The sequence below is a fragment of the Geotrypetes seraphini genome, chromosome 4, assembly GCF_902459505.1.
Source record: "Geotrypetes seraphini chromosome 4, aGeoSer1.1, whole genome shotgun sequence".
Taxonomy (NCBI): domain Eukaryota; kingdom Metazoa; phylum Chordata; class Amphibia; order Gymnophiona; family Dermophiidae; genus Geotrypetes; species Geotrypetes seraphini.
Window position 1 is genome coordinate 313,629,663 of NC_047087.1, and position 15,206 is coordinate 313,644,868.

General features: G+C 43.8%; 1 protein-coding gene across 1 annotated transcript in view; it reads left to right on the forward strand.

Annotated features, from left to right (window-relative positions):
- ATRNL1 (attractin like 1) overlaps positions 1 to 15,206 on the forward strand; it is a 1,517,170-nt gene that overhangs the window by 255,282 nt on the left and 1,246,682 nt on the right. The window contains exons 2-3 of the mRNA XM_033941321.1: positions 10,025 to 10,108; positions 13,130 to 13,243. Of these exons, the coding sequence (XP_033797212.1) occupies positions 10,025 to 10,108; positions 13,130 to 13,243 (198 nt within the window). The remainder of the gene's footprint in view (positions 1 to 10,024; positions 10,109 to 13,129; positions 13,244 to 15,206) is intronic.

The window sequence follows — 15,206 nt, forward strand, 5'->3', positions numbered from 1 at the left end:
ACACCTCATACCCGCAGTCGTATTTTGAACACGTGATCTGTTTTAGTTGCAACTTGGGGCTCCTTTTACTAAGCTGTGCTAGTGGTTTTAGCGCGCACAGAATTGCCGCACACACTAGATGCTAACGCCACCATTGAGCTGGCGTTAGTTCTAGCTGCGTAGTGTGGGTTTAATGCGTGCTAAAATTCTGCGCTCGCTAAAAACGCTATTGCAGTTTAGTAAAAGGAGCCCTTAGTGCACTGTATACTTACTGCTGTTATAGGGGCTGGGGAGGGGGGTGGAGATGTATTAATGTTTTATTGTACTAACTGTTGCGATTGCTTGGTTCTTCATGTGAAACGTAATAAAAATATTTAAACATAATCTTTTAGAAACTTGGCCAAACCTTTTTAAAACCCTGCTAAGCCAAATGCTTTTATCATATTCCCTGGCTATCAGAGTTTAATTACACAAATTGAGGGAAGACGTATTTTCCCCAGTTTGTTTTAAATTTACTACTTAGAGCTTCACTGCATGCCTCCTAGTCCTTATATTTTTGGAAAGAGTAAACAAGCAATTCATGGCTATCCATTCCACTTCACTACATTCAGTGTTTTATAGACCTCTATGATATCTCCCCTCAGCTGTTTCTTATTCTTTATTAATTTGATATTCTGCTTTTTCCATCCAAGGACCTTAGCGGCTTACAATACTAAAATCAATCAAACTATTCAATAAAAAGAGCACCAATAATGTATAGGATAGATCACACATAGTTTTTCATCCAAAGTTGGAGAGCCCTGGCCTCTTTTAGCCTTTCCTTATAGTCGTCCCATCCCCTTTATCATTTTTGTCACCCTTCTTTGTACCTCTTTTAATCAGGGCTGTGGAGTCGGTAGATAAATGTTCCGACTCAGACTCCTCGGTTTTTTGTACTTCAGACTCCGACTCTAGGTAGCCGAATTTTCCTCCGACTCCGACTCTCCGACTCCGACTCCACAGCACTGGTTAATTTTCAGATCGTTAAAATGGAATGTCAAGTTGAGAGAAATGAGCATTTTCGACACCACCTTCTTTTTGCTTTTAATCAAGGTTCTAAGGCCGCAGAAGCTGCTCGCAACATTTGTGCTGTGTATATAGTGGGTGCTATAGCTGAAAGAATCGCTCGTGATTGGTATGCCAAGTTCAAAAATGGAGTCGGTAGATAAATGTTCCGACTCCGACTCCTCAGTTTTTTGTACTTCTGACTCCGACTCCGACTCCAGGTACCCGAAATTTCCTCCGACTCCTCGACTCCGACTCCACAGCACTGGTTAATTTTCAGATCGTTAAAATGGAATGTCAAGTTGAGAGAAATGAGCATTTTCGACCCCACCTTCTTTTTGCTTTTAATCAAGGTTCTAAGGCTGCAGAAGCTGCTCGCAACATTTGTGCTGTGTATATAGTGGGTGCTATAGCTGAAAGAATCGCTCGTGATTGGTAAGCCAAGTTCAAAAATGGAGTCGGTAGATAAATGTTCCGACTCCGACTCCTCAGTTTTTTGTACTTCTGACTCTGACTCCAGGTACCCGAAATTTACTCCGACTCCTCGACTCCGACTCCACAGCCCTGCTTTTAATTCCGCTATATCTTTTTTTGAGATGTGGTGACCAGAATTGCACACAATATTTGAAGTGCAGTCGCAAAGTGTTGAACACAAGCTGTTGAGTCCCCTGTGGGTTGCTAATCTCACCTACTTATTTTTTTTTTTAATATGATTTATTATACACTCATCAGATTGCTTTTAGCCATCACATTAAAATGCAGTGAGCGTCTTTTGCATATTTTTAAGATCACTGATTGAAAGGGTGTCACAGGATGCAGAGCTTGGTTGTCGGTGCGCTCCGTTTTTCAGGAGAAACGAATGCAGTCGTGGTTTTGACTCCATTGTGTGCATTGAGGCTTCCTTAGACCAATTATATTGATCCTAAGCAGTGGTGGATCAGTCAGGAGCAACAGTTTACTTTCCTGTAAAGCAGTGTGCGCCGTGGCGGGTTTCCGGGTGTGCCACGAAATGCTGGTGAGGAGGAGAGGCGCCAGCACGGGCTGACGGCATACAAGAGGTGCCTCTCGAGAGGCAGGTCCTGTAGGCAGCCAGCCAGCACCTCTTCTCCTCACCGGTGCCTCTCCTGCTCCAGCACCCCCCCACTGGTGGCTCAGGGCCCCGTCTAGAGAGCCTTCACGCATGCGCAGACGTCAGATGTGATGATGTTACGCATATGCATGATGGGCTGAGATCTTGGGGAACTGGATTCAGTTCCCTGGATAAGATAATTTTCTAGACCACAGTATTGGAAACCAGTAGATCCACATTTGGCTCATTCTAATTCCCATTGACCTTACATTTTATTGGGTTGATATTCAAAGCGATTTAATTGGCCAGAAATGGATCCTAGCCAGAAATCGTCTTAAGCCTTTGTACTTCGGGAGGCTATCCTTTGGATTTTGATGTCCATTTGTTAATTTTATTTTATTTTAGCTTGTCTGGGCGCCCCCTACGGAGAGGTTGACACTTTTTATTTTGCACCTTGAGAGTATAAGCCGCGGCTTTGCGCAGCCCGATGCTCCTGGAGCTTAGGAATAATGCTACTTACGAGTATAAGATGGGATTCAGCAATCTGTGATACTGGGATACCACAGGTTTCTGAATCCTGCAGGGCATCAAGGTGCAGGAAATGGCAATCCCTTACCGCACCTTGATGAATCCCCCTCTTAAGGGTTGACTATTTCATGTAACTGGCTATGTGTTAGCTGGCACCACAAACCCTTTAAATTCAGAACTGGTGCCCAGATGGAGCTCCTTTTACGAAGGTGCGCTAGGGCCTTAATGCGCGGAATGGCGCGTGCTAAAATGCCACGAGCGCTAGCAGGTGGTAGTTTTTCGGCTAGCGCGCGCTAATCTGTTGCATGCGCCAAAAACGCTAGCACATCTTTGTAAAAGGAGCCATATATGTTCAGGTTTAACGCTGTGATGGTCAGCACAACGCTGATCGCCACCCGCTGAATATCGGGCCCTGCTGTACTTCATTATAGGTTGATTTTATAGCAATATTAATTCTTCTTCACGTTTTTTTTCCCCAATATCTGTCATACTATGGTTATGTCTTATTTCTTGAAATGCCTCCATTACTCTAAACATATTTTAATTCCATTTAATGTATGCCTTTGTTCTGTGACATCTGTCTTTGTTGCATCCTTAATTATATCTTGTAATGTTTTCTAAAAGCTAATGAAAAAAATCAACTTAAAAATGTTACCATATATCTTAGGATTATTAGAACCACAAGGCTGTAGAATAAAGCATTTTCTATCAGTAGGAGTTGAATGTTGACTTCAGAGGGAGCAGACAAGGTTAGAAATCTGAGAGTGTTTTGGAAATGCATGTTAAAATAATAATAGAAAATTGGGGTATAAAGCTGGAAATCCCTGCTCATTTCCTAAGCTGTGTATGTTCAGGTTCTAATCACGGTGTTGTGCCAGTGCTCAGTGGTCTGTGTTTCCGCTCACCCGCGGGGAAATGTCGGCCCACTTCCACACATCATTTATTTTAGAATTTGCCAGTTTATGTGCAAGAGGCTATTTGTGCCAAAAGGTTGCACGCTAGATGTTAACAAAAACAGCGAGTGCAAGAGAGCTGGAAAGAGAGAGGAATTCACTTGGCCCATGTAAAGGCTAGAGCAAACGAGTGGGATTTTACTTTGCTTTCTTATTGATGGAAATGGTGAGGGGGAGATTAAACTGTGAACATTTTGGTTAGGTGTAGAGAATGACAAGGGGACAAGTTTTTCCCTGTCCCCGTGAGTTATTTTCCTGGCCCTGCCTCATTCCTGCAAGCTCTGTCCTCATCTGCACAAGCCTCAAACACTTTAAAATCATAAGTGTTCAAGGCTTGTATGGTTAAGGCAGAGCTTCCAGGAATGGGACAGGGACAGCAACAAAACTCAGGATGGGAAAATTGAGTTCCTGTGGGGACAGGGACAAATTTGTCCTCATGTCATTCTCTACACTGCACCACTCTAGAAATCAAAAAGTAGCAAAAGTGAGCCAAGTAAAGGACAGTGAAACCATTGTGACATCACTCATGAGGTTGGCTCTTAGGTATTGGTGGAATGAGGCATTATGATGTCACAATACCAGCTCTGGTTATCAGAGGCTGAAACTTTTCACACTATTTATTTATTCCTTTTTCTATACTGTTCTCCCAAGTAGAGAATGACACGGGGACAAATTTTTCCCTATCTCCGCGGGAACTCATTTTCTCATTCCGTCATGGAGAGTTCTTTTCCTGTCCCTGCCCCATTCTTTCAAGCTCCGTCCTTATCTACACAAGCCTCAAACACTTTAATATCATAAGTGTTCAAGGCGTGTGTGGTTAAGGCAGAGCCTAGGAACATTTACCTGAATGAAGGAATGGCTGAGCATCAGTACAATGATGTTTGTTTATTGAAAGCTTTTATATCACTACTAATGACTGGATGAGTCAATTCTGAGCAATTTATCATATTTTTCACTCCATAAGACGCACCTGACCATAAGACGCACCCAAGATTTAGAGGAGGAAAACAAGAAAGAAACATTCTGAACCAAATTCTCCCTACCAGGCTCTGCACCCTGTCCCCTACCCTGCCAGGGTCTGTCCCCTGTCCCCCCCCTGTCCCCTTCCTCCAAGCGACTTCCATTAATCACCACCCTCATTATAAGACTGAATGGTATACAATTTTAAAAAACGGGGTAAAGATAAATTATGTAAAAGACTAAATTATACAATATTTAAAGTTAGGACACCCTTTCAACTGTCGTAAGTTCATCCAGTTCACAGAGATTTGAGGGAGGAGGTGTTCTTTTTTTTTTTCAGGGGCTGATATTTGCTTGTGTAATACATGCAAAATATCAGTGCCATTAAAAGAAAAAGAAAACCCCCCAAACAGGCAGACCTTTCGGTAACACAGTTACTGACAGGTCTGCAGCAGTTGGTTTTTACTATAGTAAAACCTGATTGAAAATAGCCAAGCAGTTGTTAGTGAATCAATCGTTTGGCTATTTTGCATGGGGTTTTACTCATTTGCATGGCAGGATCGGATCAGATTGCAGATTGATAGGACAGCAGTTTAGTGAATCGGGTCGATACAGGATCAGAAGGTTTAGTGAATCTAGCCCTTAGTGTACTTTTCTCCAATTCAAGACCCCAGAAGTCCTCCATTGCAGCCCTCAAACAGTTGACCAAAATGCTCTTCAAAATCTGTAAACGCGTTACTTTAAATTTTACCCACTTGATATAGTAACTGCAAGCAACAGTCTCTTAAGTGTGTTACTCAGGTGTCTTATTTATGGAACTTGCTAAAGTAGAGAAATCCAAAATAAAGTGATGTTTTAAAATATATACTTGAAGTGTTGTAGCATCAATATTAGTATTAATTTTTAATGCTTGATCCCTAGTCTGAACAAGGAGGTCAAGGTTGTTAACAAAATTAGTAGTATGTGTTAGCTGAACTCTTTTTGGTGGCCCTCGGAGCTCTCTCGTACTCACATTGCGATTGATTGTTTACATGAAAAAGGTTGGAGACTACAAAATGACACGGAGACAAATTTTTCCCTATCCCATCCCTGTGAGCTCTTTTCCTGTCCCTGCTCCATTCCTGCAAGCTCCGTCCTCATCTGCACAAGCCTCAAACACTTTAAAATCCTAAGTAGCAACATTCTAGAGCTCAGATTGTGACGTCATAATGCCTCATTCCACCAATGCCTAAGCTCCGTCCTCATCTGCACAAGCCTCAAACACTTTCAAATCCTAAGTAGCAACATTCTAGAGCTCAGATTGTGATGTCATAATGCCTCATTCCACCAATGCCTAAGCTCCGTCCTCATCTGCACAAGCCTCAAACCCTTTAAAATCCTAAGTGGCAACATTCTAGAGCTCAGACTGTGATGTCATAATGCCTCATTCCACCAATGCCTAAGCTCCGTCCTCATCTGCACAAGCCTCAAACCCTTTAAAATCCTAAGTGGCAACATTCTAGAGCTCAAATTGTGATATCATAATGCCTCAGTCCACCAATGCCTAAGCTCCGTCCTCATCTGCACAAGCCTCAAACACTTTAAAATTATAAGTATTCGAGGTGTGGTTAAGCCAGAGCTTACAGGAATGGGGCAGAGAGTGACAAAACTCGTGGGGACGAACAAATCTAGTTTCTGGCTTAGCAAATTCTTACATGGGGACTTTCCATGCACTGATTTTACTGTGGCATTAAAGTTGGGATTTTTTTTTTTTTTTTTTTTAAGCAGCTTCTAAATAGGCGGTAGTGAGTGCTCCCATATTAACCCTGTGTTGTCCAGTTAGCATGTACCAAGGATTTGGAATCTTTTAGGAAGGAATTAAAAACTCATTTATTTGTACAAGCATTGATTTATTCAATTTTCTATACTGTTCTCCCAGGGAAGCTCAGAACGGTTTTGATAATAGATGTGATGGATGACATGTTGCTTTCAATATTATATGTAAGAGCTTATGTATGTGCTTTCAATGTAATCTTAGCTTTTAAGTGGAATAGAAGTTTTAAAATAAATAAATACACTGGCTAGCTAATGTAGAAACATCCATCTCTGCCTGTGGCATGCCTCCTATAAAAAGAATATTTTTAGAAAAATATCTAATGTGAGCTTAGCCCATGCAAGCAGGCATAAACCCTGAGGTTGTAGTTTCAAGCACACGCTGCTCATAAGAACATAAGAATTGCTATACTGGGACAGATCAAAGGTCCATTAAGCCCAATATTCTGTTTCCAACAGTGGCCACCCCAGGTCCCAGATAGGTAGCTAGATCCCAAGTAGTAAAACAGATTTTATGTTGCTTATCCTAGGAATAAGCAGTGGATTTCCCCAAGCCATCTCAATAATGGCCTATGGATTTCTCTTTTAGGAAATTATCCAAGCCTTTTTAAAACCCCGCTAAGCTAATTGATTTCACTACATTCTCCGGCAACGAATTGCAGAGTTTAATTACAGGTTGTGTGAACAAATATTTTCTCTGGTTTGTTTTAAATCTAAGTAGCTTCATCGCATGCCCCCCCCCCCCTAGTTGTAGTATTTTTGGAAAGAGTGAGCATCTACCCTTTCCATGCCACTCAGTATTTTGTAGACCTCTATGAAATCACCCCTGAGCCAACTCTTCTCCAAGCCAAAGAGCCTTAGCCACTTTAGCTTTCCTCATAGGGAAGTCATCCCATTCCTTTTATCATTTTCACCCCCTTTCTCTGTACCTTTTCTAATTCCACTATATCTACTGTAGAAATGCGTTGTTTTGTGGTATATTGCCTGTTTGCATATCTTAACCTGTGTGTTACCGATTTTTTTAAATAAATAGTTTGGGGGGGGGGGGGCAATGACAGGCAGAGAGTGTGGATGGGAGCTTTAACCAGCTATTGTGTTATGTATACTCCGTGCATGCTAATGCAGAAGCACTTTCTGGCAAATTGTATACAGTAGTCCCCCGATATTCTCAGAAGTTCCATTCCAGGAACCCACACAGATTTCGAAAAACCGCAAATATGGTTTTTTGCCTGTCAAAAGGCAGGAGAGGGCAGCTGGAGCGCCGGAAAGTGAAGAAAATCACCTGCGGTATGCTCCGACCGCCTCTTCCTATTACTATTGGCTACACCAATCAGCAGCTGCTTTGACACGCAGCTCCTGATTGGTGTAGCCCGACTTTAGTACAGGAAGAGGCGGTTGGAGAATATCGCAAATTAGGGAGTCCACGAATCGCGAATTCGCGGGGGACCACTGTATAGCCTCTCATGGCTATTTAAATTGTTTTGAATATTGGGCCCCCCAAAACCCCTGTTTAAATTCAGGTTTAGCACATTATCCACTTGTTAAGCCCAGATTCTAACAGTGTCGCCAGTATCCACTGTGAGTCCCTTCACCTTTCACACATGGTGAATGGTTGAAGGACAATGATAGCTTGGAGTAGAAATGAAGAGCAGTGGTGCCACTTGTCACATAGATAATACATTTGATAGTGTAGGGTTAGATTCAGTATATGGCGCCCAATTTAGGCCCTGGGATTAAGAGCATAAGAATTGCCGCTGCTAGGTTAGACCAGTGGTCCATCGTGTCCAGCAGTCCGCTCAGGCGGCGGCCCCTAGGTCAGAGATCAGTGCCGTAACTGAGACTAGCTTTACTTGCGTACGTTCCGGTTCAGCAGGAAGTTGTCTAACTTTATATTGAATCCCTGGAGGGTGTTTCCCCTATGACAGACTCCAGAAGAGCGTTCCAGTTCTCTACCACTCTCGAGTGAAGAAGAACTTCCTTATGTTTGTACAGAATCTATCCCCTTTTAACTTTAGAGAGTGCCCTCTCGTTCTCCCTACCTTGGAGAGGGTGAACAACCTGTCCTTATCTACTAAACTAGTATTCTGTAAAGGGCTCTCTACGTGGAGCTGCTTTTTTTTATTTTTATAGAATACTAGCTTAGAGCCCATTTTTGCAACCTAACTAGATTTGCTAGCGCTTACGTCTGCCAAAGGCTGGTGTCAATGCCTAACTAGGCACATAAATGCAGGTATTCAGTAACCTTGTGCCTAAGTTCTAGGAATCATGCAAAAGTAAACAGCGCTTATACTATTTTCACTGCATTCAATAAAACAGTTTTTGAAATAATTTTTTTTTTAAGTCTTCAGAATGTGCCAACCACCAGCCAATTGATTCCAGGCTCGGTCACTCGAGCGACAAATTCATTTTCATCAGACTTTTTTTTTTTGTGTGTCTGTGTTTTGTGCATTCTGTGTGCAATAAATAACTTCTACTAATTATTTTTAAAAAAAGAAAGAAACTTTGCACTTAGCTTCATGCGTTATTTCTGTAGGAGAAGTATAGGAACTCTCCTTAAAATGTCGGGTAGGGACCTGTCAGCTCCGACATGTTTCGCCCAGAGGCTTTCTCAAGAAGTCCCCCCACTTCAGTATTGTTCCTCAACATCTTTGGTCAAAAATTCTTATATTGAATGCAGTAAAAATAGTATAAGTGCTGTTTACTTTTGTATGGTCTACATTAATGACAGCGAAAAGTAACAAAGAGGCTGAATATTAGCACTAAATTCGAGGGATTGCACTGCAACGCCTATGCCCCTCCCCTGGCCACACCCCCTATGGAGTTGCATGCTGTGAAAGTTAGTTGAGATAAACACAGGAGAACGAAATCCACAAACTCAATGTCAAAAACAAAGAGTGGATATGTCCTAATAAGATTGGCGAACACTATTTATTACATGAAAGTCTTTTATTCATCAAATATGTGGTTCAAATGACTTGTTTCGGCCTCAACCGGCCTGCCTCAGGAGTCTTATGGGTGAACACACACCCACAAACACACGAGCTTCCGGTGTAATGATAAATAGATTGATTCATAAAGACCTAATACACGCAGATCCTCGATTAACTTGTATTTACTGCTAATTAAGTGCTTGTTAATTCCAATAATTATTAATGCCTAATTGACTAGTTTATGTGCAGATCTGGGATATATGCCCAACTTTGGATGACCTATATAGAATCCGGGGGGGGGCTATATAGGGATCGTGCCTATGTTGGAAGTGTTGTGAATGCCTGGGAAACATCCACTTCTTTTGCACTCTTTTAGAAATCTGTGGTTGCTTTTTCAGTAGAGGGAAGTAATCTGTGGATAGGGACTATGTAAATGTTATTGACAGTGCCGCAGCTCAGATATAAACTATGTGTGGGGAGTGATATGTGAGGAGGAAGGAAGTCTGTGCTGCTGCTATTGTCCGTGTTCTGCCTTCTGTGACTGTCCAGAATATTGAGAAGTTGGTCTGAGACTTTGGACGTAGCCAGTTAGGCTGTTTGTGTTGGTGCAAAATGATGTTCCTTAAACATGTTCGAATAAAGAAAATAATTGATTTGTCTGACATCCCATCTGGAAAGGAACTTGCAGCTTTGTTGATGTACGAGCTTTGCAGCTTAATGGTAACCTTTATTTCTGCTTCTCCTTTCAGATTAACAGATCCTTCTGGGTACCTGACAGATGGACCAATTAACTACAAATATAAAACAAAATGCACCTGGTTAATTGAAGGCTTGTGAGTATGTTTTTAACTACTTCATTTGATTACAAACACTTTTGGATTCTGTCTGGTGTGTCTGCCATGAGCTTGGCTCTGCATCCGATCTTTTTCACAGGCTTATGTATAGGCCAGTGGTCTTCCATGCAAGGCCCGCAAGCTAATGGTGGCCCATGCACCCATCCAGAGTCCCCCCCCCCCAGTGAGATCCGGTGCTTGCTTGCCGTTCTCATTCCCAGCAGCGCTGCTCTTACTCTTTGGGCCACTAGCAGCTTCATTGAAGTAAACATTCTGCCTTTGATGACCGAGAAGCTTTCTCTGTGCTACTGCTTCCTGTCTACGTATAGGTGGGAAGCAGTAGCAGAAGGGAAGATTCCAGGCTGCCATACGCAGCGTGTTTATTTCACTCGGGCTGCTGGTGGCCAGAAGAGTAAGAACAGCACTGTTGGGAATGCGAATGGTAAGCAAGTACTGGATCCTGCAGAGGTGGGGGAAATCACATGGGGAGGGTAATAGAGAGATACTGGATTGTGGGAAGGGGGAGGAAGGAGAAAGAAAGATGCCAGACCTCCAGGGGAAGGGAAGGGGAAGGTATAGATGCCAGACCTTGGGAGGGGGGAGGGAAGGAGAAAGAAGTGCCAGATAAGGGGATGAAGGGAAGGAGGGGAAAGAAATATGGGGAGGTTAATACAGAGATGCTGGACTGCAGAGATAGGGAGGAAAGAGAAAGAAAGATGCCAGACCTCAAGGGGAAGAATAGAGATTTCAGACCATAGGAGGAGGAGGGATAGAGAGAGAGATGGCAGACAAGGGGATGAAAGGGAAGGAGGGGAGAGAGATATGGGGAGGGTGATAGAGAGATGCTTGACTGCGGGAATGGGGAGGAAAGGGAAAGAAAGAAGCCAGACCTCCAGAGGAAGAAAAGGAAAGAGGCAAATAGAGATTCCAGACTATGGGAGCGGGGAGGAAAGGAGAGAGAGAAATATGCCAGACAAGGGATGAAAGGGAAAGAGAGAAGAGAGATACCAGACCACAGAAGGGGGGAAATCTAATCTAATCTAATCAAAATCTTCCATTTGTGTGTTGCACTAACCTAAACAGGCTCTAGGTGACTTACAGAGGAAAAGAAGGAGATGGGGAGGAGGGGGCAGAGAAGGAAGGGAGGGGGCAGGGGAAGGACAAGAAGGAAGAGGTCTAAAAAGTAGGAAGAGTAAGGAAGGAAAGAGATGCCAGCCCACTGGATGGGGAGGGAGAGGGAAGGTGAAAGAGATGCCAGACCAGGGAAGGGAGAGATTCCAAACTAAGGTAAGGGGAGAGGGAAGGGAAAAACAGAGAGATGCCAGACCACAAAGGAGAGAGGAGGGAAGGAAAGGAGGGGAGAGAAATCCAGACTTTGGGAAGGAGAGGCGAAAGATCACAGACCATAGGAGAGGGAAAGGGGGAAGACAGATGTCAAACCATGGGAGAGGGAAAGAGAGGGAGGAGATGGTACACAGGGATGAAGGGGAGAGAGGAGGAGATGGTACACAGGGATGGGGGATGGGGAAGGGAAGAGATGGAAGAAATGCTGTTTGTGGATAGATGAGAATAAGGGAGAAGAAAGTGCACATGTGAAGGGAAGACATGGAAAAATAGATAGATTTGAGAAGGAAGCATAAAAATGGAAGAAAATTGAATGTTAAAAGTTAATGCCAAAGACGAATGTAGGGCAGAAAGTGAAAGAAAGAAAAAAGCAAATGGATAAGAAGGCCCCCGAAACACAGAGAGAAGGAAGTGCAACCAGAGACTGAGAAAAGATGATTAGAAAAATAAAATCACCAGACAACAAAAGGTAGGAAAAATGATTGTATTTTTAATTTAGTGATTGAAATATGCCAGGTTTAAGAATTTACATCTACTGTCTATATTATGCACTGTTCAGGAAGAAATGCATTTCTTTCTATTTCTCTGCAGAGTCTGGCATCTTAGGGTTTCATTTGTGTATATTAGGACTTTTAGTTTATGGTCCTGTATTTGCATAGGGTTTATCTGTGTTCTGTATGTGTGACCAAGACCAGGTGTTAGAAACATAGAAACATAGAAAATGATGGCAGAAAAAGGCCACGGCCCATCAAGTCTGCCCACTCTAATGACCCACCCCCCTAACTTCTTCTCCTAAGACAGGGGTGTCAAAGTCCCTCCTCGAGGGCCGGAATCCAGTCGGGTTTTCAGGATTTCCCCAATGAATATGCATTGAAAGCAGTGCATGCAAATAGATCTCGTGCAGATTCATTGGGGAAATCCTGAAAACCCGACTGGATTCTGGCCCTCGAGGACCGACTTTGACACCTGTGTCCTAAGAGATCCCACATGCCTATCCCACTTTTTCTTAAAGTCTGGCACGCTGCTGGCCTCAATTACCTGCAGTGAAATGAATGTCACGAAGTGTTATTGGTGTCATGAGCCCAGGTAGGAAGCTATTTGTTGGCTCTCCTTCAGCCTTTTTGGATCTAAAATGGCCCTCGCTTAAAAATTATCGAAGACCACTGATATAGGCCATGTGCCCAGCGTAGTTGAATGAGAAGGATGAAGCAGCTTCTTTACAGCTACTTCCCTTGCTGCTGTCTGGCTTTTCACTAGCTGCTGCTATCAGTATATGAAATAAAGATGGAATTTGAACAAAAGGCACAGTTCACACATGCTTACTTCATAGGGGGGGGGGGGGTCACAAAAAGTATTTGGCTTTAAGCTACACGTTAGCATAGGCAGCAGTGGTGGATAAGAGAGAGGCTGCCTGGCCACATGATCTTACTGTTTCTTTTTCTCATGTGACTCTGGCATTTTATCATCAAATCATGCAGATATTTTTTTTTTTTTTTTTGGGGGGGGGGGGGTTAATTTGAGAAGTGTTTTTCTTAACAAACAGCCAATTTTACTGTGATGTTGAAATCATAAACTGTGTTCAAATCTTTCCTCTAATGCAGTTTTACAACTTATGATGCAGTATTCTTTTCCTTTACATATATTGATTATTGGGGTTTTTTTTTTCTTTCTTTCCAGTCCTAATGCAGTATTAAGGTTACGATTTAATCATTTTGCAACAGAATGTAGCTGGGACCATATGTACGTATATGATGGCGATTCAATCTATGCACCTTTAATAGCTGTTCTTAGGTGAGTAGAAGCATTTTATTTTTCAGTTTCTCCTTCTCAGTGGGGGAAAAAAATGCTCTGTGTATAAATGATTATGTGAGCTGTGCAAGATTTCATGTGATCTGATCAATAGCCAGAGAAATGGTTTCCTAATACCTGTGCTGACAGGCATAAGCGTTGGAAGGGGGGGCACAGGGGCCATGGCCTCCCCCCCAAAATTGATCCCTGGTGGTTCAGAGGTGCAGCGGGCAGGAGCAAGCTTTCCGTGCTCCTGCCCGCTGCTAACCTGCTGGGTGGTAGCGGCTGTGGGGTCTGGATTCTTCTGCCGCTGAGCGGCAAGAAGCAGGAGCACACTTTGGCGTTCCTGCTGGGTGCTGAGTGGCTTATTGACTTGCTCCCGCAAATTCTCACGATTAGCGAGAATTTGTGGGAGCCAGTCAAAAAGCCGCTCAGTGGCAGAAGAATCCGGTTTCTCTGGGCAGGTGGTGAGCTCGAGGGACTTGCGCTGACCAAAAAATGAAAGGCTTTTTTCACGGGAGCTTTTAGGGCTTGGAGCGTGGCCATATGTTGGGTGCAGGACGAGGAGGATGAGCACTATAGCATGGCAGTGCAGAGGCGGGCGCTGGAGCTCGGGTGAGAGGGGATGGAGTGCTTCCGGGTGGCTCTCGGCGGTGTCCTGGGAAAAAGCTGCGTGTCACTTTGAATGGAGACGCTGCTGAGCGAGTGCCTTCGCTTGGGGCCCAAACATGCTTCTGAAAGAGCTTCTTCCTCTTGCCAGACCTGCGCTTGGTCTTGAATGTCAGAGCATGCTTTCTCCCAGCCTCTACTGCTACTGTTAAATTAATTAGCAGTGCTGTACATCAAAACAGAAGAGACAGTCCCTTCTCATAAGAGCTTACAATCTAGACAAGAAGATGCACTGAATATCCACCCTCTGCTCTCCAACCTAGCCAGCAGATTAACCGTTCCCCTTAACTGTATCCATGACATCCTGTTTGTTTGTCTGTCTTGCCTGTTTAAATTGTGGGCTCTTTGGAGCAGGGATTGTCTTTATTGTGACTCTGTAAAGTGCTGCGTATGTCTGGTAGCGCTATAGAAATAATTAATAATAGTAGTAGGGGGGCTGGGTGTAGTGCCTGACGGTGTGTGTGTGTGTGTGTGTGTGTGAGGGCTGGGGGCTGGGTGCAGAGCCTGGCAGGTAGATGCTGGGTGCAGGGGGTAGGGAGTTGGAAAGGCAGGGAGAACAGATGCTCAGGGGATTAGGAAGACAGATACTGGGAGAGGGTTGGGAAGGACAAATGCACGGTTGGGGGGGGGGGTTAGGAAAGCAGGAACAGAGAGATGCTGCACAGGTGGAGTAGTGGGAAGGGAGAGGAAGAAATGCTGCTGGTGGGGACGGGAAAAGGAATGGAGAATTGTTGGACATAGGTGTGTGGTGTGAGAGGAAAAGAGAGATGATGTACAAGTATGGGGAAAGGAAGAATTGTTGGACATGATAGTGGGGGCGAGGAGGGAGGGAAAAATGTTATTCTGGGAGGGAGGAGAGATGACCCAAAGAAGGGAGAGATGTCAGACCACTGGAATGGGAAGGAGGGGAGAGAGAGATAGCAGAAAGGAGAGGAGAGAGATGTTAGACCTCGGGAAGAGGGAGAGAAGGAGAGAGAGGTGCCAGACCATGAGAGAGGAGAGAGATTCCAGGCTATGGAAAGGAGAGGAGAAAGATGCCAGACCATATGAAGGGGGAAGACAGAAGATAGAGATGTCTGACCATGGGAGAGGGATGAGATGGAGCATAGGGATGGAGGGGAAGGGGAGACAGAGGGAGAAGATGGTACACAGTAGTGGGTGTGGCAGGGAAGAGATAAGAAGAAAGGCGGAGAGAGGGGAGAAGAAAGAGTATGCATGAATAGATGGGAAGGGAAGGCATGGAAAAGTAGATTTTGAGAAGAAAGCAGAAAAATAGAAGAAAGTTGAATGTTAAAAG